Source organism: Hypanus sabinus, chromosome 26 (assembly GCF_030144855.1).
Source record: "Hypanus sabinus isolate sHypSab1 chromosome 26, sHypSab1.hap1, whole genome shotgun sequence".
Classification (NCBI taxonomy): domain Eukaryota; kingdom Metazoa; phylum Chordata; class Chondrichthyes; order Myliobatiformes; family Dasyatidae; genus Hypanus; species Hypanus sabinus.
In genome coordinates this window covers 35,446,768-35,469,732 of record NC_082731.1, presented here as the reverse complement: position 1 = coordinate 35,469,732, position 22,965 = coordinate 35,446,768, and the positions used below count along the sequence as shown (strand labels likewise).

At 44.6% G+C, this 22,965-nt stretch overlaps 1 protein-coding gene across 2 annotated transcripts in view; it reads left to right on the top strand.

Annotated features, from left to right (window-relative positions):
• LOC132381432 (sodium/calcium exchanger 3-like) overlaps positions 1-22,965 on the top strand; it is a 587,903-nt gene that overhangs the window by 469,122 nt on the left and 95,816 nt on the right. The window contains exon 1 of one of the 2 annotated variants that reach the window (XM_059950838.1): positions 2,957-3,301. The exons of the other annotated variant lie outside the window; for it this stretch is intronic. Within the exon in view, the coding sequence (XP_059806821.1) occupies positions 3,156-3,301 (146 nt within the window). The 5' untranslated portion in view covers positions 2,957-3,155. Of the gene's footprint in view, positions 1-2,956; positions 3,302-22,965 lie in introns of those variants that run through there. 2 annotated transcript variants of the gene reach the window in all.

Genomic DNA, 22,965 nt, shown 5'->3' with positions numbered 1-22,965 from the left:
TACTGTTGCTCCCTGTGACCATGTAGATTTCCTCTGGGTGCTCTGGTTTCCCCCCACTGTCCAAAGATTGGTGTGGTAATTAGAAATTGTAAATTGCCTCCCATTGATCAGGCTTAGATTAAGTCGGGGTATTGCTGCCCAGAATGGCTCAAGAAGCGAAAAGGGCCTATTCCAATCTGTATCTTAATAATTAAATCAATAAATAATAGATCAAGACCAATATAGACCTTCCTGTCAGTTTGAAACAGTCTGGCCATTTTCCTCTGACATCTGGCATTTTTGCCCACATAACTGCTGCTCACTGGATGTCCTTTCATTTTTCACGCCATTCTCTGTAAACTCTGGAGACTGTTGTGCGAGACTGTTGTGCATGAAAATCCCAGGAGATCAGCAGTTTCTGAGATACTCAAACCACCCCGTCTGGCACCAACAATCATTCTACGGTCAGAGTCAGTTAAATCACATTTCATCCCCATTCTGATGTTTGGTCTGAACAACACCTGAACCTCTTGACCATGTCTGCATGCCTTTATGCAATGAGTTGCTGCCACCTGATTGGCTGAATAGATATTTGCATTAATGAGCAGATATACAGGTATCCCTAATATGTGGCCACCGAGTGTACTTGAGAGAAAAGTGGAAAGATATTTACTCTTTCTAAAACATTTCAAAAAATTAAAATCTGTGTTGTAGTTGATGAGTACACCACATACACACACGCGCCCTGCACGTGGACACACACGTGTGCGTACACACAGGCACTTGTGCACAGATAGGCTGAGAATCAATTACACTTTAGATACCAGGTTACTGTGCACCTTGGGATTAAGTGCCAGGCTCAGTTTGTTTGAAGGGTTGCTTTCTGTTGCCTGGTAATTAAGTGATCCTTGGTGTGCGGTAATTGATTTTTGTTTCGGCATTGCTTGTGATAAAGAACTGATGTTCTGTTCCTATGGCAACCTTTTTCACAAAGATTTTGGGGATTTATCTGTTTGAGGTCTTCTCGAACTCACCACCATCCCTCTGAGAGCAGCCATCCATAAGACATCTCAAGGAGAAAGATTAAGGTTTTCGTTGGCACAATTACCAGAATTGTTCTTCAGACTACCTCAGCTACAAGCAACAAAATACAGACAGAAATTCCATTTTGGTTCGAATCTATTAAACATCGGTTCACTTTTGCTTTTAATTAGACAAGTGTCGATAAAGAAGTGGGTGAAAACAAAAGTCTTTTGTTGTAAAGTTTTCTTTACTTCAAGGAACTAGTGAGGCATATGGCACCGGCAGATTCACCTACCTGGACAGCATCATTCAGCAGGATGGTGGGACCAAGGACGACATCCAATGCAGACTCAGCAAAGCTAGAAATGTCCTCAGATCTACCAAGTAGAACATCCACACTAAGGAGAAGCTGTATCAAAGCTGTTTTCTTTTTTTTTAATTATTATTTTTTGTAAATTATTTTTTTATTTAAGTTCATCAAACAAACATTTCCATAAGATGTATTTCAGACATTGTACGTATACATCATATATATCAGAAATCTCCACAAAGTATTTATCTGAGGTATACACATAGAAAAGAGTGGAAAGAAAACACAAGCAAAAGGAAAGAACTATGTACAAGCAGGGAGTAATCTTTTTTTTACAACAAATTCATTGACTTGTGAGAATAAAATCAGGCCTATGAGGCACTATGTAGTTAAACCATTTTTCCCAGTATGAATCAAATTGTTCCAGCTTATGATTAACAGATGCTGTTATCTTCTCCATTTTGTAAGTGTCCATTGTAATTTCCATCCATGTATTTAAAGTTGGGCTCTCCTGTGATAACCATTTCCTAGTAAAAGCTGTTTTCTGTCCCCATTCTGTATGGGGCATGACAGAGAACGAGGTTGCCAAGCTTTCGTTATTACACACCATGAGCTTTTGGAAGCTCCTCCTTATTTTCTGGACAAGAAAGATCTCCAACCATGCCATACTCCTTCAGTGTCATCAAGAGGACATGGTCACAATCATCATGAGGAACTGTTGGAGAAGTTCCAACAGGTGCTGAGAAGAGGGGCCAACTCTGTCATCTAGACAGCTCCTCATTGGACCCCTGAAGGGCGGAGAAAGTGTGGGAGACCACAAATAACGTGGTGCCGTACTGTAGAGGCAGAAGTGAGGACCTTGAACCACACCTGGGGCACAATAGGCAAGATGGCCAAGGACAGACCAAGATGGTGGACTCTCATTGCCACCCTAAATGCCAGTTGCGTAATGGGTAGTAAGCATTGTTAACATTTGGCAGATTCAGTTGGATATCTTATGTAGCATTCATTGGCTGGAGTAGGTTACTGTCTCCCTGTTGTTTTGAGTTTCAGTTTAGTGAGGAGAGCTTAATTACGATTTTGACTTCATTATAAATTTATGCTGTGAAATTATGATTTTTTTTGTTTCTCTTTTGTTTGAGTTTGATCGGGGTGGACTGGCTCTGTGACTTGTAGTCAATGAACAACAACAGTGCTAGATTGAACTGAAATGAAATGAAACCGAACTTTCCTGGACTGTTTCCCCGAAATTTTTTTTTCTGCCATTTACATGATTTGTTCTTCTTTTGCGCGTTGGGGGGCTGATGTTATTCTTTGAACAGGGTTCTTGCTTTTCTTTGTTTCATGACTATCTGGAGAAGACGAATTTCAGAGTCGTATACTGTGTACATACTTTGACAATAAATGTACTTTCTTTGAATCTTTGGAATGTTAAAAGGTATACATCATACAGAATATTTCACAGGCTGGTGAATGAATTGGTGTACTAAGGTTATTTTTTAACCAGCAATAGTCAGCTGCCAAAATAGCAGGGTGATTGGTAAATGGGCAGGACATTCGACTCAACTTAACTGGACATGAATAACTATTTTACATTAGTGTGAGCTTTTATTGCATTTCATGCATTCCATCAGGTTCCTTAAGGTTGTTATAGCTGGGAATGAGCTCCCACTACCTGTTAAATGCTCCCAATGGTGTGCACCTCAAATAGCCTCTGACAACCAAGACCAGCTCCTGGAATTCATGTGTGATTTAGCTACTAAACCCAGAGGAAACGTTTCTACTGACAGGAGAAGGGGCAAAGGTCCATTACTGGCGCCTTGAGTTCAGTTGCTTCAGGCAGATGGGGCTCGTCAGCCGTGGTCGAAAGCTCATCGAGGAGAAGGAAACTCTGATCCCAAACCTCTGCTGCCTTGTGGCCGTACCCACTGATGGGGAATGCTTCAGGTGTGAACCCCGAGGGAAAAATCCAGAGCTGGAGCCCCTAAGGTAATCCCGCGTTGAGTTCAATGCTGACTGGCCACTCCTGAGACGCGGCTGGTGCTGGTCTAATGTTCCTTTGGCTTGGTCAGATGTGTGGAGATGCTTACTTCAAGGAAAATGGCTTGCTCTCCATATCGTACTGCCCAGGTGTGTGTGTCTATGCAGCTAGGATGCAACGTCCAATGTTGACCCTGACCGACAGAGGCTTCTCTCTCTCTAATGCATTCCACCCGATGCAATACACACAGACCATCTTCCTCCTTCTCCAGAAGGTTGCAACCCTTCAAGAAAATGCCCCTGGGGCAACTAATGATGCACAGTAAATGTTATAAATGCAGCAACAGCTGAGAGGATCACCAGGGTTCCTCTTCTACCCATCAGAGATATTTATCAGGAGCGCTGCGTATACAGGGCCCTGACCATTGTAATGATCCTTCCTATCCATCCAACAATCCCTTGACATTTCGAGTCGCTGCCCTCAGAGAGGCCGCTGGCTCGCGTCACTGCCCTTGGAGGGGCTGCTGGGTCCCAATGGTCTCGAATTTGTTATGCTATCAACACTCTGAGATTTATGGATTGGACCGCAGTTCAAGCTAGCTGTCGTTCTTATTGGCGTCGATCGGTTGTATTGTTTCTTTTGTGTTCTCACCCATTCTTTCTCGTTGCCGATTGGCGGGCCGGGGGTTTGGGGGTTGATACTGTTGTTGCTGTTTCTCCTTGTGTGTGACCTGTTTCTGTTTCCATTTCTGTGCGAGGAAGGGGTTGGGGAGTTGCAAAATTTTGTTCCTTTCTCTTTTCATCTGGGTGGGGGGGGGTGGATTACAACTAAAGGGCAAGGGGAGGGATTGATGTCTTTCTTTCAACTACTATGCTTTTCTGAATTTTATGGCTATCTGGAGAAGACAAACCTCAGACTTTGACAATAAAATGAACTTTTGAACCTTTGACCTCCTACTGGCATTAGGACAAGAACTGTTAGAATGGAGAACAGTTTTGTACTACTGAACTCCCTGCCACCATCCATGTCTCATCATGTATATAGCACCAGTAGCATTATACCATTCCTTTTACCTTGTGTCATAAATGCACCTTTTTATTTGTGGTAATATTACTTTGTGTTTTGTGTGAGTTGTACACCTTGGTCCAGAGGAACTTTATTTCATTTGGAAGTACACTTTACTTTATTGTCACCAAACAGTTGATACTAGAGCATACAATCATCACAGCGATATTTGATTCTGCACTTTGCGCTCCCTGAAGTACAAATTGAAGTAAATATAATAAAAATTTAAATTATAAATCATAATTAGAAAATAGAAAAGGTAAAGTAAGGTATTGCAAGTCAGGTCTGGATATTTGGAAGGTACGGCCCAGATCCGGGTCGGGATCTGTTCAGCAGTCTTATCACAGTTGGAAAGAAGCTGTTCCCAAATCTGGCCATACGAAACTTCGAGCTCCTGAACCTTCTCCCGGAGGGAAGAGGGACAAAAAGTGTGTTGGCTGGGTGGGTCATGTCCTTGATTATCCTGGCAGCACTGCTCCGACAGCGTGCGGTGTAAAGTGAGTCCAAGGATGGAAGATTGGTTTGTGTGATGTGCTGGGCTAGGTTCACAATCTTCTGCAGCTTCTTCCGGTCTTGGACAGGACAACTTCCATACCAGGTTGTGATGCACCCTAGAAGAATGCTTTCTATGGTGCACCTATAAAAATTAGTGAGGGTTTTAGGGGACAGGCCAAATTTCTTCAGCTTTCTCAGGAAGGCGCTGGTGGGCCTTCTTGGCAGTGTGTGCAGTTTAATGACCGTGAACAGAACTTGGATTTGTTTCAAATAAATGCATGTAACGTGCATATCTGATATCTCAAATCAACTGATTACTTTTGTATTATCTATTAATAGATCAACTTTTTGCACAATTGATTTATTATTTTAAGTTATGACTGTGAATTAGAGAGTATGTCTCTGAGTTTGAGAGACCAGGGTCAAGAACTCGGGGTGGCTTGTCCTGAATTCAAATATGATGGCAGAATATAGTATTAATGGTAAGACTCTTGGCAGTGTGGAGGATCAGAGGGATCTTGGGGTCCAAGTCCATAGGACACTCAAAGTAGCTGAGCAGGTTGACTCTGTGGTTAAGACGGCGTACGGTGTATTGACCTTCATCAATGTGGAATTGAATTTAGGAGCTGAGAGGTAATGTTGCAGATATATAGGACCCTGGTCAGACCCCACTTGGTGTACCGTGCTCAGTTCTGGTCCCTCACTACAGGAAGGATGTGGAAGCCATAGAAAGGATGCAGAGGAGATTTACAAGGATGTTGCCTGGATTGGGGAGCGTGCCTTATGAGAATAGGTTGAGCGAACTCGGCCTTTTCTCCTTGGAGCGAAGGAGGATGAGAGGTGACCTGACAGAGGTGTACAAGATGAAGAGAGGCATTGATAGTGTGGATAGTCAGAGGCTTTTTCCCAGGGCTGAAATGGTTGCCACAAGAGGACACAGGTTTAAGGTGCTGGGGAGTAGGTACAGAGGAGATGTCAGGGGTAAGTTTTTTACACAGAGAGTGGTGAGTGCATGGAATGGGCTGCTGGCAATGGTGGTGGAGGCAGATACAATAAGGTCTTTTAAGAGGCTTTTAGATAGGTACATGGGCCGAAGGGCCTGCAGGTTTTCTATGTTTCTATGAGTTTGGAAGCCTTTGTGTATGATGGGGTTGGAGGGTGGGAAAGGGGTTTGTTTTGCCATTGTTTTCTTAATTTGTTCTATTGTTGTCATTGTTGCGGGCTGTCTTGCTTGCTTGGTGTTGTGTGTTCTGTTGCGTTGAACTGGCGCTGGAATGTGTAGCCACACTTGCAGAATGCCCCCAGCGCATCCCCGGCCGTGTTGGTGGTTAACGCAAACCGCAATTATTTTTGTAGCTCAAAGATGAGATTTCTCAAAGATGAACTTCGGTTTCTCAAACTTCTGGTAATTGCATCTTCCCTGCTCTTCATCATTCCCGTTCCTGTTTTCATCTCTCACCTCATCGCCCATCGCCTCCCTCTGGTGTTCCTAACCCCTTCCCTTTCTTCCATGATCTTCTACCCTCTCCTATCAGATTCCTCCTTCTCCAGACTTTTAGCTCTTTCTCCAATCAACTTCCCAGCTCTGTACTTCACCCCTCCCCCCTTCCAGTTTCACCTATCTCCTGCCACCTTTTACTTCTTCCTTCTTGTTCTAAATTCTCATCTTTTTTTTCCCCAGTCCTGGTGAAGTGTCTCGGCCCAAAATGTCAACTATTTACTCTTTTCTACAGATGATGTCTGGTCGACTGAGTCCCTCCAGCATTTTGTGTGTGTTGCTTCAATTCTTTTTGTAGTTTGTTTAAGCTTGTTTCTGTAACTTCCCATTGTGTCAGCAAAATTGCATTTTTACTGTTACACAAGGTAGCGTAGTGGTTAGCAGAATCCTCGCTCATTTGATTTGACATGTTTCACTGTCTGTTTCGATGTATGTGTGACAAGTAAATTAATCTCATTCTCTTACAATAATTCCTCACGTTAAGCCACAATTAACTTGAACTTTATAAACACAAGAGATTCTGCGTGAGAGATGTTGACAATCCAGAGTAACACAAAATCCTGGAGGTACTCAGCAGGTCAGGCAGCATCTATGGAGAGGAATAAAAAGTCCCGTAGAGGAGCACAGACTCTTTATTCCTTCCAATGGATGCTGTCTGACCTGCTGAGTTCCTCCTGCATTTTCTGTGTGCTACTCTTGACTTTGCGTGGCGGGGTGGAGATACATCTCTACTGAAGGAGGTATAAGGTGCTTCTTCCCTCTGTTACCCTGTAGGTCACCCTCGGTGTCACATCTGTTTAGCCCCTGATCAGGGTCACGTGAAGCCATGGGAGCAGGTGGTGGACGGCCGTATGAGCAGCCGGTACAGATCAGAACTCCTGGTTCTGTGACCACTGACGCCAGGCAGACAATCTCTGAAGAGTACTGATCATGGCTGGGTCACCCCTCTTGAAAAGACGTTGCCCAGAAGAAGGCAATGGCAGTGGTCCTGAAGAGAGAATTAAGGAAGTTAGTTAGGAAGCTGAAAGGCAGGACCTCCAGGGTAGTAATCTCAGGATTGCTGCCTGTGCCACGTACTAGCGAGTGCAGGAATAGCATGATCAGGCATATTAACGTGTGGCTGAAAGACTGGTGTAGAAGGCAGGGCTTCACATTCCTGGATCATTGGGGCCTCTTCCTGGGGAGGCAGGACCTGTACAAAAAGGATGGGTTTCACCTGAACCCAAAGGGGTCCAATAACCTAGCGGGCACATTTAATAGTGCTGTTAGGGAGGGTTTAAACTAATTTGGATGAGAACCAGAGTGATAGGGCTGAGGAAGGGGAAAACAGAAATAAATCAAAGATAGTGTGCAACAGAGATTATAGGAAGGACAGGCAGGAGATGAGGCATAATCACAGCAAGTGGCATGAGGTACTGGGCAATAGAGACATGGTTCAGTTAAAACAGAAAGCAACAAATACAAGACTGAGGGTATTGTATTTGAATGCACGCAGCATAAGGAATAAAATGGACGATCTTGATAGGCCAAAGCCAGCATATTTTCCCGAAAGAAAAATCCTGCCTGACAAACCTACTGCAATTCTTTACAGAAATTGTAAGCAGGGTAGACAAAGGAGATGCAGTAGATGTGTGTGCTTGGATTTTCAGAAGGCCTTTGACAAGGCACTGCACATGAGGCTGCTTAGCAAGATAAGAGCCCATGGAATTACAGGGAAGTTTCTAGCGTGGGTGGAGCATTGGCTGGTCGGTAGAAAACAGAAAGTGGGAATAAAACGATCCTATTCTGGCTGGCTGCTGGTTACCAGTGGAGTTCCACAGGGGTCAGTGTTGGAACCACTGCTTTTTACAATGTATGTCAATGACTTGGACTACAATATTAATGGATTTGGGGCTAGAAATTTGCCGCTGGTACAAAGATAGGTAGAGGAGTGAGTAGTGTTGCAGAAATAGAGAGCCTGCAGAGAGACTTAGATAGTTTAGGGGAAAGGGCAAAGAAGTGGCAAGTGAAATACAATTTTGGGAAGTGTATGGTCATGCACTTTGGTGGAAGAAATAAATGGGCAGACTATTATTTAGATGGGGAGAGAATTTGAAATGCAGAGATGCAAAAGGACATGGGAGTCCTTGTGCAAGATACCCTAAAGGTTAACCTCCAGGTTGAGTTGGTGGTGAAGAAGGTGAATGCAATGTTGGCAATCATTTCTAGAGGTATAGAATATAAGAGAAGGGATGTGATGTTGAGGATCTATAAGGCACTCATGAGACCACACTTGGAGAATTATTTGTAGCTTTCGGCTCCTTATTTTAGAAAGAATAGACTGACATTGGAAAGGGTTCAGAGCAGGTTCATGAGAATGATTCCAGGAATTAAAGGGTTACCATATGAGGAATATCTGGCAGCTCTTGGGCTGTATTCCCTGGAGTTTGGGACAAAGAGGGGGAATCTCATAGAAATATTCAAAATGTTAAAAGGCCTGACCAGATTAGATATGGCAAAGTTATTTCCCATGGTAGGGGATTCTAGGACAAGAGGGCACGACTTCAGGATTGAAGGACGTCCTTTTGGAACTGAGATGCGGAGAAATTACTTTAGTCAGAGGGCGGTAAATCCGTGGAATTTGTTGTCACAAGCGTTTGTGGAGGCCAAGTCACTGAGTGGACTTAAGCCAGAGACAGGTTCTTGTTAGCCAGGGCATCAAAGGGTACGGGGAGAAAGCAGGGGAGTGGGGATGACTGGAAGAATTGGATCAGTCCATGTTTGAATTGTGGAGCAGACTTGATGGGCTGAAGGGCCTACTTCTGTTCCTATATGGTCTTAAACCACTTCTGTAGAAAAATTTGCCAAGAACAATCACGGTCATAGACCATGATCGCCTATGCTGGACATCATGGCACATAATGAGGATGACGAGTGTTGACTTGGGCTTTATTGGTGCTGAATTAATATCCAGGAAAGCCCTCTAAATTAATTTAAAAGCATCTGTACCAGATGCACCACAACAATAAAACTAGTAAATGCATTTATTATTGTCACATTAAGTGAGGTACAGTGGAGTGGGGAAAAATACTTTGTTTTGCATGCTATCCATACAGATCATTACATAACAACAGTGCATTGATGTAGCACAAGGGAAAGCAATAACAGAATGCAGAATAAAATGTCACTGTTACAGAGAAAGTGCAGTGCAGGCAGACAATGGCTTCCTATTGCTTGGGTTTGTGGGAGGGGGGAGTGCTGATGCTTTTGCTGTTGTTTGTGCGTGGGACAGGGAGGGGGGCTTTGGGTTTCTAACATTTTTCTGTCATTCATTCTGCGGGGGACTTTTCTCTCTGTTTTGTGGATGTCTGTGAAGAGTAAAAATTTCAGGTTGTGTACTGTGTACATTCTCTGATATTAAATGGAACCATTGAATCATTGAATTATCTTGATTAAATTAAGTCAAAGATTTAACTTAATCCATTTCAGCCTAATCCATTTCAGAGAGGCCAGGCAGCCTAATGTTCAGTCAGAATTGAATTTGATTGAGAAACATTCCCCTTGCTGAGGCCACCCAGTTGTCTTTCATCTCTAGCTCTGAAGGGGACTATACATTTATTTCTATGCCATGCGTTAATGTGAAAGGATGGATGGGTGAAATTAAAATTTGTTCATACCTATCTCTGCAAAATCAACTTTGAAAAATAGTATCACAAACACGAGAAAATCTGCAGATGCTGGAAATCCAAAGCAACACACACAAAACAGTGAAGGAACCCAGCAGGACTGATGAAGGGTCTTGGCCGAAATGATGTTTCCATAGATGCTGCCTGGACTGCTGAGTTCCTCCAGCGTTTTGCCGTGAAAAAATAGTCTTTGGTTAAATTATTATCGGTTTCATAAACTTCAAAGCCATCTGTTATTCCTCTCAACTCCACATTCAGAACCTAGATGGTACAAACTTGCACACCAAACCCATCCTGTGCCACCTGTGCATGACCAGTTCACCTGGTCCCTTCAGAGCATTTAAATCGAACAGGTCCCAACTCTCCTCAGTTTTACATTCAAACGCGGTGCAGATCCAGCCAAAGCATGCCGGTTCCACTTGTAGCAACTCCACGCAGCGTAAAGTGGGCTTAACCTGTGCCCCTGGCGGCAGAGGCCATAACGTAGGAGAAACGCCTGGAATCCCTGCAAGTGCCCTGAAAGTTTTAAAAATAACGAATAAGTTCTGACTAATGGCAGTTTCGCTTCCTCAGTGAAGCAGGCAACATCATCAAGTAAACACCAGGAAATCTGCAGATGCTGGAAATTCAAGCAACGCACACAAAATACTGGTGGAACACGACGTCGACAGTGCTTCTCCCTATAGATGCTGCCCGGCCTGCTGCGTTCCACCAGCATTTTGTATAGTGAATATTATCAAGTGCCCATCCCACCCCGGGCGCCTGTCTTTCATCCCCTCCCATCAAGCAGAGGATAGAAAAACCTGTAAGCATGCACCAGCAGGCTCAAGGAGCTTTTACTGTGCTTTGAAAGACTATTGAACAGTCTCCCCATACAATAAGATGAACCCTTGATCTTACGATCTATATTGCTATGGCTTTGCACACGTTTGCTCTGTCCTTTTTCTGTATTCTGCATTCAAAAGAATAGAGTAGAATGTTATTGTCATTGCCGAAAGAGATTTCATTGCTCCTCCAGGCCTTGCAAAATAGATATTTACAATTCATGCGGTACAGCTTGATTCAAAAAACATCCCATATTTACATGCGACAAGTGACTTTGATAGTCCATAACAGTCAAAGGCCATTGGTAAGCCGGGCTGTAGCATTACACAGCTGCACAACAGCCCACAGACAGACAGACATACTTTATTGATCCCGAGGGAAATTGGGTTTCGTTACAGTCGCACCAACCAAGAACAGTGTAGAACTATCGCAAAATAAAACCATAAATAATTAAATAATAATAAGTAAATAATGCCAAGTGAAAATTAGTCCAGGACCAGCCTATTGGCTCAGGGTGTCTGACATTCCGAGGGAGGAGTTGTAAAGTTTGATGGCCACAGGCAGGAATGACTTCCTATGACACTCAGTGTTACATCTCGGTGGAACGAGTCTCTGGCTGAATGTACTCCTGTGCCTAACCAGTACATTATGGAGTGGATGGGAGACATTGTCCAAGATGGCATGCAACTTGGACAGCATCCTCTTTTCAGACACCACCGTCAGAGAGTCCAGTTCCACCCCCACAACATCATTGGCCTTACAAATGAGTTTGTTGATTCTGTTGGTTTCTGCTACCCTCAGCCTGTTGCCCCAGCACACAACAGCAAACGTGATAGCACTGGCCACCACAGACTCGTAGAACATCCTCAGCATCGTCCGGCAGATGTTAAAGGACCTCAGTCTCCTCAGGAAATAGAGACGGCTCTGACCCTTCTTGTAGACAGGCTCAGTGTTCATTGACTAGTCCAGTTTATTGTCAGTTCATATCCCCAGGTAATTGTAATCCTCCACCATGTCCACACTGACCCCTTGGATGGAAACAGAGGTCACCGGTGCCTTAGCCCTCCTCAGGTCCACCACCAGCTCCTTAGTCTTTTTCACATTAAGCTGCAGATGATTCTGCAGCTTAATATGAAAGATTCTGTTACAGAAGAACAGAGTAGGACATTATCGTCATTGCCAAAAGAGATTTCATTGCGCCTCCAGGCCATGCAAAACAGATATTTACAATTTATGCGGTAAGGCTTGATTAAAAAAAACATCTCATATTTACATGCGACAAGTGACTTTGGTAGCCCATAACAGTCAAAGGCCATTGGTAAGCCGGGCTGTAGCATTACACAGTTATACAGCAGCCCTCGGGTAGAAGCTGTTTTGTAGTCTTACTGTCTTGGCTAAGACATTTCTGGATCTCCTACCAGATGGCAGGAGATTGAACAGAGGGTGTCCAGGGTGGGATGGATCTTTAATGATGTTTCGAATGTGCCGTAAGCATCGAGAGGGGACTGGTAGTTGAGTCCTGGTATTGTGCTGAGCCGCCCTAATCTATTGAGTGCTTTAGGTTCTGTCTTGCTGTAGCTGGATCCCACACAGTCATTCTGTATGTCAGTACGCTCTCTGTCACGCATTGATAAAAGTTGGCCGACTTTGGGGGGTGAGTTAGCTCTCCTTGAGCACCTCAGGTGGGATAGGCGCTGTTGTGCCTTTCCCTACTATCGAGTTTGTGTTGACGGACCAAGAGAACTCCTCGGTGATGTTCATCCCCAAAACACTTGAAACTGGAGACCCTTTCCACTGCCTCACCATCTGCAAATAGCTGGCTTTGCTCGGCACCTCTTGTCTTCCTGAAGTCAAGGATCATTTCTTTTGTCTTCTAAACGCTGAGTGATAGTTTGTGGTTCTTGTACCAATCAGACAGTATTAGCACCTTCTCTCTATATGCAGGTGTGCTTGAGTTTTCCTTTGACCTACCTCGTTGCAAAATATTATTGTGAAATTATCTGTACGGACTTCAAGCAAAGTAAGCTTTTCACAGAGCTTCAGTGCCTTCAAACAAAGAATCAGATTTAAAATACGTTTATTATCAAAGTTATGCAACCTTAAGATTTGTTTACTTATAGGCAGCCACGAAGCAAGGAACCCGGAAGAACCCAATTTAAAAAAAGACCAACACCCCAATGTGCACAGAGAGGGAAAAAAAAACAAATCATGCAAACAACGAGAGCAAGCAACAACACAGCATTCCGAACCAGACTGAGTCCTTAGATTGAAATCCCGGGAGTAGGCCCAAGCCCTCGGTCTCAGTTCGTCACATTACTGGGGAAGTCGCTCCAATGTTTGCGGTAGCTGGGGACAGTCTCACATCTGACAAGTTACCCTACACCATCCCATTAACACTTCAGTTAATTTAGGGAAAGGGTAAGACTAAGATCTGTTATATCTGTAATATAAAAACCCTCTTTAGTCAAGTCAAGTCACTTTATTGTCACTTCGACCATAACTGCTGGTGCAGTACACAGTAAAAACGAGACAACGTTTTTTCATGACCATGGTGTTACATGACACAGTACAAAAACTAGACTGAACTATGTAAAAAACAACACAGAAAAAAAACTACACTAGACTACAGACCTACCCAGGACTGCATAAAGTGCACAAATCAGTGCAGGCATTACAATAAATAATAAACAAGACAATAGGGCAGTAAGTTGGTGTCAGTCCAGGCTCTGGGTATTGAGGAGTCTGATAGCTTGGGGGAAGAAACCGTTACGTAGTCTGGTCATGAGAGCCTGAATGTTTCAGTGCCTTTTCCCAGACAGCAGGAGGGAGAAGAGTTCGTATGAGGGGTGCATGGGGTCCTTCATAATGCTGTTTGCCTTGTGGATGCAGCGTGTAGAATAAATGTCCGTAATGGCGGGAAGAGAGACCCCGATGATCTTCTCAGCTGACCTCACTATTCTCTGCAGGGTCTTGCGATCCCAGATGGTGCAATTTCCGAACCAGGCAGTGACGCAGCTGCTCAGGATGCTCTCAATACAACCTCTGTAGAATGTGATGAGGATGGGGGGGGAGGTGGGAGATGGACTTTCCTCAGCCTTCGCAGAAAGTAGAGACGCTGCTGGGCTTTCTTTTCTATGGAGCTGGTGTTGAGGGACCAGGTGAGATTCTCCGCCAGGTGAACACCAAGAAACTTGGTGCTGTTAACGATCTCTACTGAGGAGCCGTCGATGTTCAGCGGGGAGTGGTCTATAGACGATACTTAATATACTGTGGACTTTAAGCTTGCATTTAGTGTAGTAAACTGTCGATGTTAAATACTGTGCTTATGAACCACCTCTGAGAGTCTGCTATTTATTATTTAGCAAGAGTGCCCACGAGCAGAACTTCCTTGTTGTCCACGGTTGGTCAGTTTCTCTCAGCTTAACAAGCATATCGAATGCTGAAAGGCCTCGACAGAGTAGATTTGGAGAGGATGTTTCCTATGGTGGGGGGAGTCTAAGACCAGAGAACAGCCTCGGAGTAAAGGAACATCCATTTGGAACAGAGGTGAGAAATTTCTTTGGCCAGAGAATGGTGAATCTGTGGAATTTGTTGCCATAGAATGCGGTGGAGGCCAAGTCATTGAGTATATTTAAGGCAGTGGTTGAAAGATTCTTGATGAGTTAGGGCATGAAGGGAGACGGTGGGGAAGGCAGGAGATTGGGCCCGAGAGGGAAATGGATCAGCCATGATGAAATGGCGTTTCAGACCCAACAGGCCGAAGAGCCTAACTTTGCTCCTATATCTTTTGGCCTTATGGTCTTATGCCTGTAGGAAAATCCTGCTCAGTCCTCAGCTGGACGGACGTTCTGAAGAAAACATATTAAGTGCTGGACATAATCTAGAAAATGTGTAGCTTGGGTGGTTGATGGTTGGCTTGAATTGTTCTCCGATTCACTTGAAAGCGCGCTGTTAATTTGTGGTGCCTCCTCCGAAGAAGGCCAAGCATTGGGAGGACGTGCCACAGATCAACAGCGCGCTGACGATGTCTCCTCACGGGGTGACGGAACGTTTGCAAACGAGTCAGAGGACAACTCAAACCAACCCTGCATGATGCACGTCTCACGATGACGCGAACAATTTTAGATTTGTGCATTGTTGTTAATATTCAATGTTCTGTGTTGGGAGTAAATATAGAAAGGATGGTAAAACTGAGGAAAATTAAGAAAATTTCCACCTGAATGTGGAGGAGGTGAGGTGGGGTGGTGGGTGGGGGAGAACTGCCAAAGCAGCAGAGAAATTGGATTATTATTGTCACATGTACTGAGGTACAGTGAAAAACTTTATTTTGCGTACAATCCATACAGATTATTTCATCAAAGTTTGAAGTAAATTTTTGACCTTGAGGTTCTTTTCCTTGCTGGCTTTGACAGGAAGGTGTCTGTAAGACATTTCCCGCCGCTGTCTGTCAGGCGTTTGTACATCCCCCCCCCCCCATGTGTGCAGGGGTGTCCTCTGGGTGCTCTGGTATCGATGCCAGATCAAAATTGGTGATCCAGCGCCACGCTGTGATGCCACCGCTCTCCACCACACATCTATAGAACTTTGTGTTAGACTGACAAATTCTCTTGGCTGATACACTGGCTTTAGAAGACTCCTTTGTCAGAAATTAGCTAACTGACTAACATTTACAGCAAGATAAGGTGTTGTAATTAAGTAGGTTGGACTTGATGGGCTGAGTGGCCTAAATCTGCCCCTTTGTCTTATGGTATAACATAGACTAGATGATTTGAATGTGTTCTCGCATTGTCAGATTTTTTACAAACTATAAAATGGTTTCCAGGTATCTGGAGTCCTCTACTGGCCTGTTCAGTCAGTTCTGCACAGACACAGTTGGAATTAGCGTTGGCAGTTAATGATGGACTCTGACATTAGTTCCCGTCTAGAAAATGGGCTCTGGAGTGGAAGAGCTGTGATAATATTTATTAATGTGACTGTCAAATCAGTGCTGCTTCTTGTGATAATTGTTTGTTCTCCTAATTCTACTGTGAATAACACTGGTCAGCGGCACCACGATGTCAAATCAATCTCCTAACTCTAATTAAAAGGACGACAGATGTGATGTAAATTAGAAAACGACAGTTTTAAATTTTGATCTCTGTGATACGAATATTAAAACTAATAATGTTCCTGTTTAGAAAAAAAATTGGCACCAGAAGTTCAGTTTAAAAATGCACAACTACTGAATATTATGAGTTCAAAATGCCATGATGCAAGGAGAAAAACAGCGTTTGACATTTTATTTGTTTATTCATTTACAGCATAACTTTCTTTGATGTTGATAACCTGCAATTTGCTACAACTAGAGTACAGTGCAAAAGTCTCAGGCACATGCGTATTTCTATAGCGTACAGTACTATATTTGTGGAACAGAGACCAAGTCAGTAAATCTGGCAGGAGGAGCAAAGGACGTTGGGAATGGCGAGGGTGGAGCGCCATGAGGGAGGTGTAGGACAGGTGGCAGAATAGGAGTGCCAGGGATGGGGGTGGCGCAGGAGCAGAGACTCCTAGCCGTGAGACACCAAAGTCATTTGATTTCAAACAATTGATTTATTGATCCTTACAGACTGTCTCTCTCATGCCACCCTCTCCCTTTCCCTTTTCCCCAACCAGGATTCCCCTCTTCCTGACCCCTTCCCACTCTGTCAACAATAGAGACCCATATCAGATTCATCACTCACATATGATATGAGTGTATATATATATATTGTATATCTATCTATCTAAGACTTTTGCACTGTACTGTATAATTCAAAAGTAGGGGCTGAGCTGGTCAGTATATTACCTTGCCCTTTCTTGCTGACAAAATTTTGTATAAAGCATAAATTCTGGTGGCCGTTCTCAAGTATCAGTTTTGGCCTGCAATCAAATTTCCAAGGGTTCCTTAAAATTCTCATCTTTAAATATGCTCCATGAATTAATCTCACTGACTGCTAAATACCATTCTTTCACTTCTCCAAGATCTCAACGCTACGGCATTTTCCTCGGATACCAGGAATCATGTATAATGCATACACACTGTTCAGTCCAGGGTTTTCCAAACTTGTCCACGGACCCCTGCCCCCTTCTATAGACAATACGTGCGGGAGTAGGCCATTCAGCCCTTCGAGCCAGCACCACCATTCAATGTGATCATGGCTGATCGTACACAATCAGTACCCCATTCCTGCCTTCTCCCCATATCCCTTGACTCTACTATCTTTAAGAGCTCTATCTAACTCTTTCTTGAAAGCATCCAGAGAATTGGCCTCCACTGCCTTCTGAGGTAGAGCATTCCATAGATCCACCACTCTCTGGGTGAAAAAGTTTTTCCTCAACTCCGTTCTAAATGGCCTACCCCTTATTCTTAAAGTGTGGCCTTTGGTTCTGGACTCCCCGAACATCGGGAACATGTTTCCTGCCTCTAGCGTGTCCAATCCCTTAATAATCTTATATGTTTCAATCAAATCCCCTCTCATCCTTCTAAATTCCAGTGTATACAAGCCCAGTCGCTCCAATCTTTCAACATATGACAGTCCCGCCATCCCGGGAATTAACCTAGTGAACCTACGCTGCCCTCCCTCAATAGCAAGAATGTCCTTCCTCAAATTTGGAGACCAAAACTGAACACAATATTCCAGGTGTGGTCTCACCAGGACCCTGTACAACTGCAGAAGGACCTCTTTGCTCCTATACTAGTATTGTTCCATGGCATAAAACACAGGGTGGAAATCCTCACTTTATCCCATCTGATCTATATTGTATAAGGCTTGGAGTATCACAGGAAAAGCACTCCCTACCACGGAGGAGATCACCAAGAAGCACTGCCACAAGAAAGCAGCTTCCATTATCAAGGACCCTCATCATCTGGGCCGTGTTCTCTTCTCACTGTTGCCGTCAGGAAAGTAGTACAGGAGCTTTAGGTCCCACGCCACCAGGTTCATGATTTTTTTTTTCTGTCTGCGCATTGGGTGTTGTTTTTATTTAAATCGTGTTTTTTCGGGTTTCTTGTTTTGTGGCTGCCTGTAATGGATGAACCTCACACTTTGGTAGTAATTGTACTTTAAACTCCAAACTCCGTAGGCTGGCGGGGTGGTAAGTTAGGACCAGGAAGAACTCTACCCTGTTCTGCCTGGAGGAAATGCGGTCAATACGGCTTAGTAATACAACTGTGTCAGCGTGAGTTCATCAGTCCGATGGCCTGGTGGAAGAAGCTGTCCCAGAGCCTGGTGGTCCTGGTGGGGGCCATCAATAGCAGAGGGGAGGAAGGACTGTGTTCTGAAACAGAGAGGACATCTCAGATCTCCTGGATTGGGAGATCTGTGGATGTGAACCTCCCCCCAGTATTCAGGACATTTACAGCAACAGGTGTGTGAAGGATGATCATTGGGGATCCGAGTCACCCCAACCACAAACTGTTCCATCCGCTACCATCCGGGAAATGGCACCGCAGCATTAAAGCCAGGACCAACTGGCACTAGGATAGCTTATTCCACCAGGCCATCAGACTGATTAATTCATGTTGATACAATTTCTAAGCTAAACTGACTGTCCTGTTATATATCTTACTGTACATACTATTTATTACAAATTACTATAATGTGCACATTGTGCATTCAGATGGAGATGCAATGTAAAGAGTTTTGCACCTCGTGTGTGTGAAGGACGTAAGAAATAAAGTCAATTCAATTTATCTCATCATGTCAACAGAAGAGATTTTGTAATGCTGGTCAAGTCATGACATCTCTGCAAGTGACAATAGAGGGTGTAATCAATGTCGATGTGGGTGTTAGCGGGTTTGTCATAGATGCTGTTGGATAATCTGTTTCCCGAGATGGAGTCAGAGTTTGAGAAAGAGGATGGAGTTGGAAGTGGACTGAGTAAATTTGAGAGCTGGTTGGAGGTTGGTAGTGAAGTTCTTATGGCGCTTAGTGCTCCCACTGTTGCATCCTCTACATGAGTGTGGCTAGACCAGGGGTGGGCAAACTTTTTGACTTGCGGGCCACAAAGGGTTCTAAAATTTGACAGGGGGGCCGGACCTGGAGCAGATGGACGGAGTGTTTTGGTAATACACCTCATAAGAGAAAATAAAATATCATGGGATAAGTAGAAAACATTTGCTTTAATTTCAATTGAAAATGAACAAATGCATTACAACAAAATATCTGTCTTTGAAGTCCCATGGTATTTAGCTATTTATTGAAATGACTTTTAAAACACTGAAAATTAAATGAATAAAATACAGCTTTTTTTAATAGTAACAGTTATTATTTTAAAGCACTGAAAATTCTGTTATCCTTCAAGATATTATCATCATCACTCTCCTCCTGACTGTCTTTATTTCAAAAACGGTAGGAGATGCAGGTCTACTTGTCCTGCTCCTTCTTATTCAATTGTCCCCTGTGCCAAAACTCAACAACGACCAGCACAAAGACAGAACAGTGACAGCGCGCCAGTATGCAGAGCGCGTTATTTGATCTGGAGCGCATTTTTTATTTTGAGAACGTACGTGCACCTGCACACTACTCATGCCCATCACTTAACAGAAATGACATGTAACATGTAAGGCTTATTGAGAAAAATATTTTCAAATGCATTTTTTACATAAGACAACGAAGAAACTTATTTTTAATTTCAGTGGGAACAGTGTTGTTGGTCTCCCTTTTTAGCCAGCGCATCAAAGTCTGGATTTAGTTTTGTTGTGGCGATTCTCAGGATGGATCTGAGGTGTTGGTCAGTTAACTTGGATCTGTGGCTGGCTTTGTTGATGTTCATGACGCTGAACGCCTGTTCACACAAATAGGTCGAGCCGAACAAAGAGTAAAGCGCAAATGTGGAGTAATACGCTGCACCTCAACAAAGGTCAATGTGTAGCGGTGTGCTACATGCAGCGCTAAAATTACAACACGGAGTCGGTAACTGCAGTCGAAGAAAAAAAACTTTATTCGAAATCCCCAGCCTCACTTTTAAGCCTCCCTCAACCTGCCACCCGTGGCGCAGAGGCTCCAAAGCTCTGTGTTCGCAGGCTATCTCCCTTAGCCGGAACGCTGGCTAATTGTGAGCTGGTTCGGATGTGCTAGGAAATGGGTCGCCACAAATGTATATAGAGTGCGTCATCTATTGGGAAAACGCCAGAATTGCGGGGGAAAAAACGTTAACAAGGTTTATTAATATAATTTCATCAAGTTCTGCGGGCCGGATTAAAAAGCTTAACGGGCCGCATATGGCCCCCGGGCCGTAGTTTGCCCATGCCTGGGCTAGACACAGACTGTTGTTACTGAGCATCTTCACTCTGTCTGCCTTAGTTGTCTGGATCTCCCAGGCTGACATACATTTTATTTCTCCTTTCCATTCCTACTATCTCCTAATGATCTCGATCCAACATGTTGAGTGTCTGTTTCCTTCTGCGATGCTGCAGGGCTGACTGAGATTTCTCCGGCATTTTGTGAGTGAATTTTCTTCGTAACCTGTTCTCCCTTCATCCCCGTCATCCCGTCAGCTCCCGTCGGCTGATCGCCCCCACACCGGGGCAACCTACTGTGGAAGAAACTGGAAGCACACGGGGGAAACCCACACACCCACTCAGAGAGAGCACATGTGAACTCTACGTAGACAGCAGCGGAGATCAGGATGGAAGAGTGAGGTGGCGGCTCCCCAGCCTGCACCCGTGTCCCTGGGTGCCGCAGATCTGTGACCTGCTCCAGCCCTTGACCTTTCCCACCCACCTGGCCTCACCGACTGCCCACAAGGGAAAATCTGCAGATGCCAGAAATCCAGGCAACAAACACAGAATGCCCGAGGAACTCAGCGGGTCAGTCAGCAACTCTGGAAAAGAGTAAACAATCGGATGTTTCGTGCAGGTGATGAGGGAAGTGGCAATGGGGAGTGATAAAGGAGGTGGGGGGGGGCTCCCCATTCCCATTTCCCTCTCTCACCTTATCTGCTTACCTGCCCATCACCTCCCTATGGTGCTCCTCCCCCTTCCCTTTCTTCTGTGATCTCCTATCCTCTCCAATCAGATTCCCCCTTCTCCTGTCCTTTATCACTTTCATCAATCAACTTCCCAGATCTTTACTTCACTGGCTCTCCCTCTCCTGATTTCACCTATCACCTACCACCTTGTACGTCTTCCTTTACCCTGACTGGTATTTGTTTCTGCAGTCCTGATGAAGGGTCTCGGCCTGGAACGTCGACCGTTCACTCCTTCCCATAGATGCTGCCTGGCCTGCTGAGTTCCTCCAGCATTTTGAGGGTGTTGCTTCACCTATCACCTTCCAGTTAGCCTCTTTCCCCCACTCCCCCCACCTTTTTATTCTGGCGTCACCCCCTCCCCTTCCTTTCTAGTCTTGAAGAAGGGCCAAGGCCCAAAAAAATTGACGCTGCCTGGCCTGCTGTGTTCCTCCAGCATTTTGTGTGTGTTGCCTTGGATTTCCAGCATCTGCAGATATTCTCGTGTTTGTGATTTGACATTAATATCTCATCTCCCATGGAGTATACTGCACAATTACGGCAACATAGCAGCCATATCCCTGACGGCATCTCTTGGCAGACATGAAAGATGTTTCATAATCCGGTTTATTATCACTGACATACCCTCACTGGCCACCTTATTACTGTGCATCACAGAGTGGCCACCGAATGTACATTCGTGACCTTCTGTCACAGTGGCCTGTCCACTCAAGATTTGATGTGCTGTGCATTCAGAGATTCTCTTCTGCACACCAAGTCAAGTCAAGTCACTTTTATTGTCATTTCGACCATAACTGCTGGTACAGTACACAGTAAAAATGAGACAACGTTTTTCAGGACCATGGTGTTACATGACACAGTACAAAAACTAGACTGAACTACGTAAAAAAAACACAGAAAAAAGCTACACTAGTCTACAGACCTACCCAGGACTGCATAAAGTGCACAAAACAGTGCAGGCATTACAATAAATAATAAACAGAACAATAGGGCAAGGTGTCAGTCCAGGCTCTGGGTATTGAGGAGTCTGATAGCTTGGGGGAAGAAACTGTTACATAGTCTGGTCGTGAGAGCCCGAATGCTTCAGAGCCTTTTCCCGGACGGCAGGAGGGAGAAGAGATTGTATGAGGGGTGCGTGGGGTCCTTCATAATGCTGTTTGCTTTGCGGATGCAGCGTGTAATGTAAATGTCCGTGATGGCGGGAAGAGAGACCCCGATGATCTTCTCAGCTGACCTCACTATCCGCTGCAGGGTCCACTGTTGCAACGCACGGTTATTTGAGTTACTGTCACCTTCCTGTCGGCATGAACCAGTCTGGCCGTTCTCCTCTGACCTCTCTCTCCCTAACAAGGCACTTTCGCCCGCAGATGCTGAAGATGTCCTTGATGACAGGGGAGGCTTGTGGCTCTGACTGAGCTGACTGAGCTCACAGCCCCGTGCAGCCTTTTTTTTTTGCAAATTACCCTCTGATCATAATGATAGCTTCTCTTTCTCAGCAGATCCGGCTGGCTGCCAAACCTTGCAGTTTGGCATGGCTTGCTACCTGTTTGAAGCAGGCGAACAGAAACAAACATGTATTATGTAAACGCACAAAGCTTTGCCTCCAAGCAGCATTCTGCAGATCGAGAGTCCCTCGTTAAAGAGGGAGAATATTTATGTACCTGGTACAGTGGATATGCAGTGGAGTTGATGGAGCCTGCATTGCCAGCTCAGCCCTGTAAAACAGAGGGAACCCATTTATAAGAGTGAATTTCTACTTTGTACTGTGCAAAAAGCCTTAGGCATTTATATATTGCTACGGTGCGCTAGACTTTTGCGCAGTACTGTAATGATTTTATATATTGCACTCCCCGCTGAACATTGACGGCTCCTCGGTAGAGATCATGAAGAGCACCAAATTTCTTGGTGTTCACCTGGCGGAGAATCTCACCTGGTCCCTCAACACCAGCTCCATAGCAAAGAAAGCCCAGCAGCATCTCGGCTTTCTGCGAAGGCTGAGGAAAGTCCATCTCCCACCCCCCTCATCACATTCTACAGGGGTTGTACTGAGAGCATCCTGAGCAGCTGAGTCACTGCCTGGTTCGGAAAATGCACCATCTCGGATCACAAGACCCTGAAGCGGATAGTGAGGTCAGCT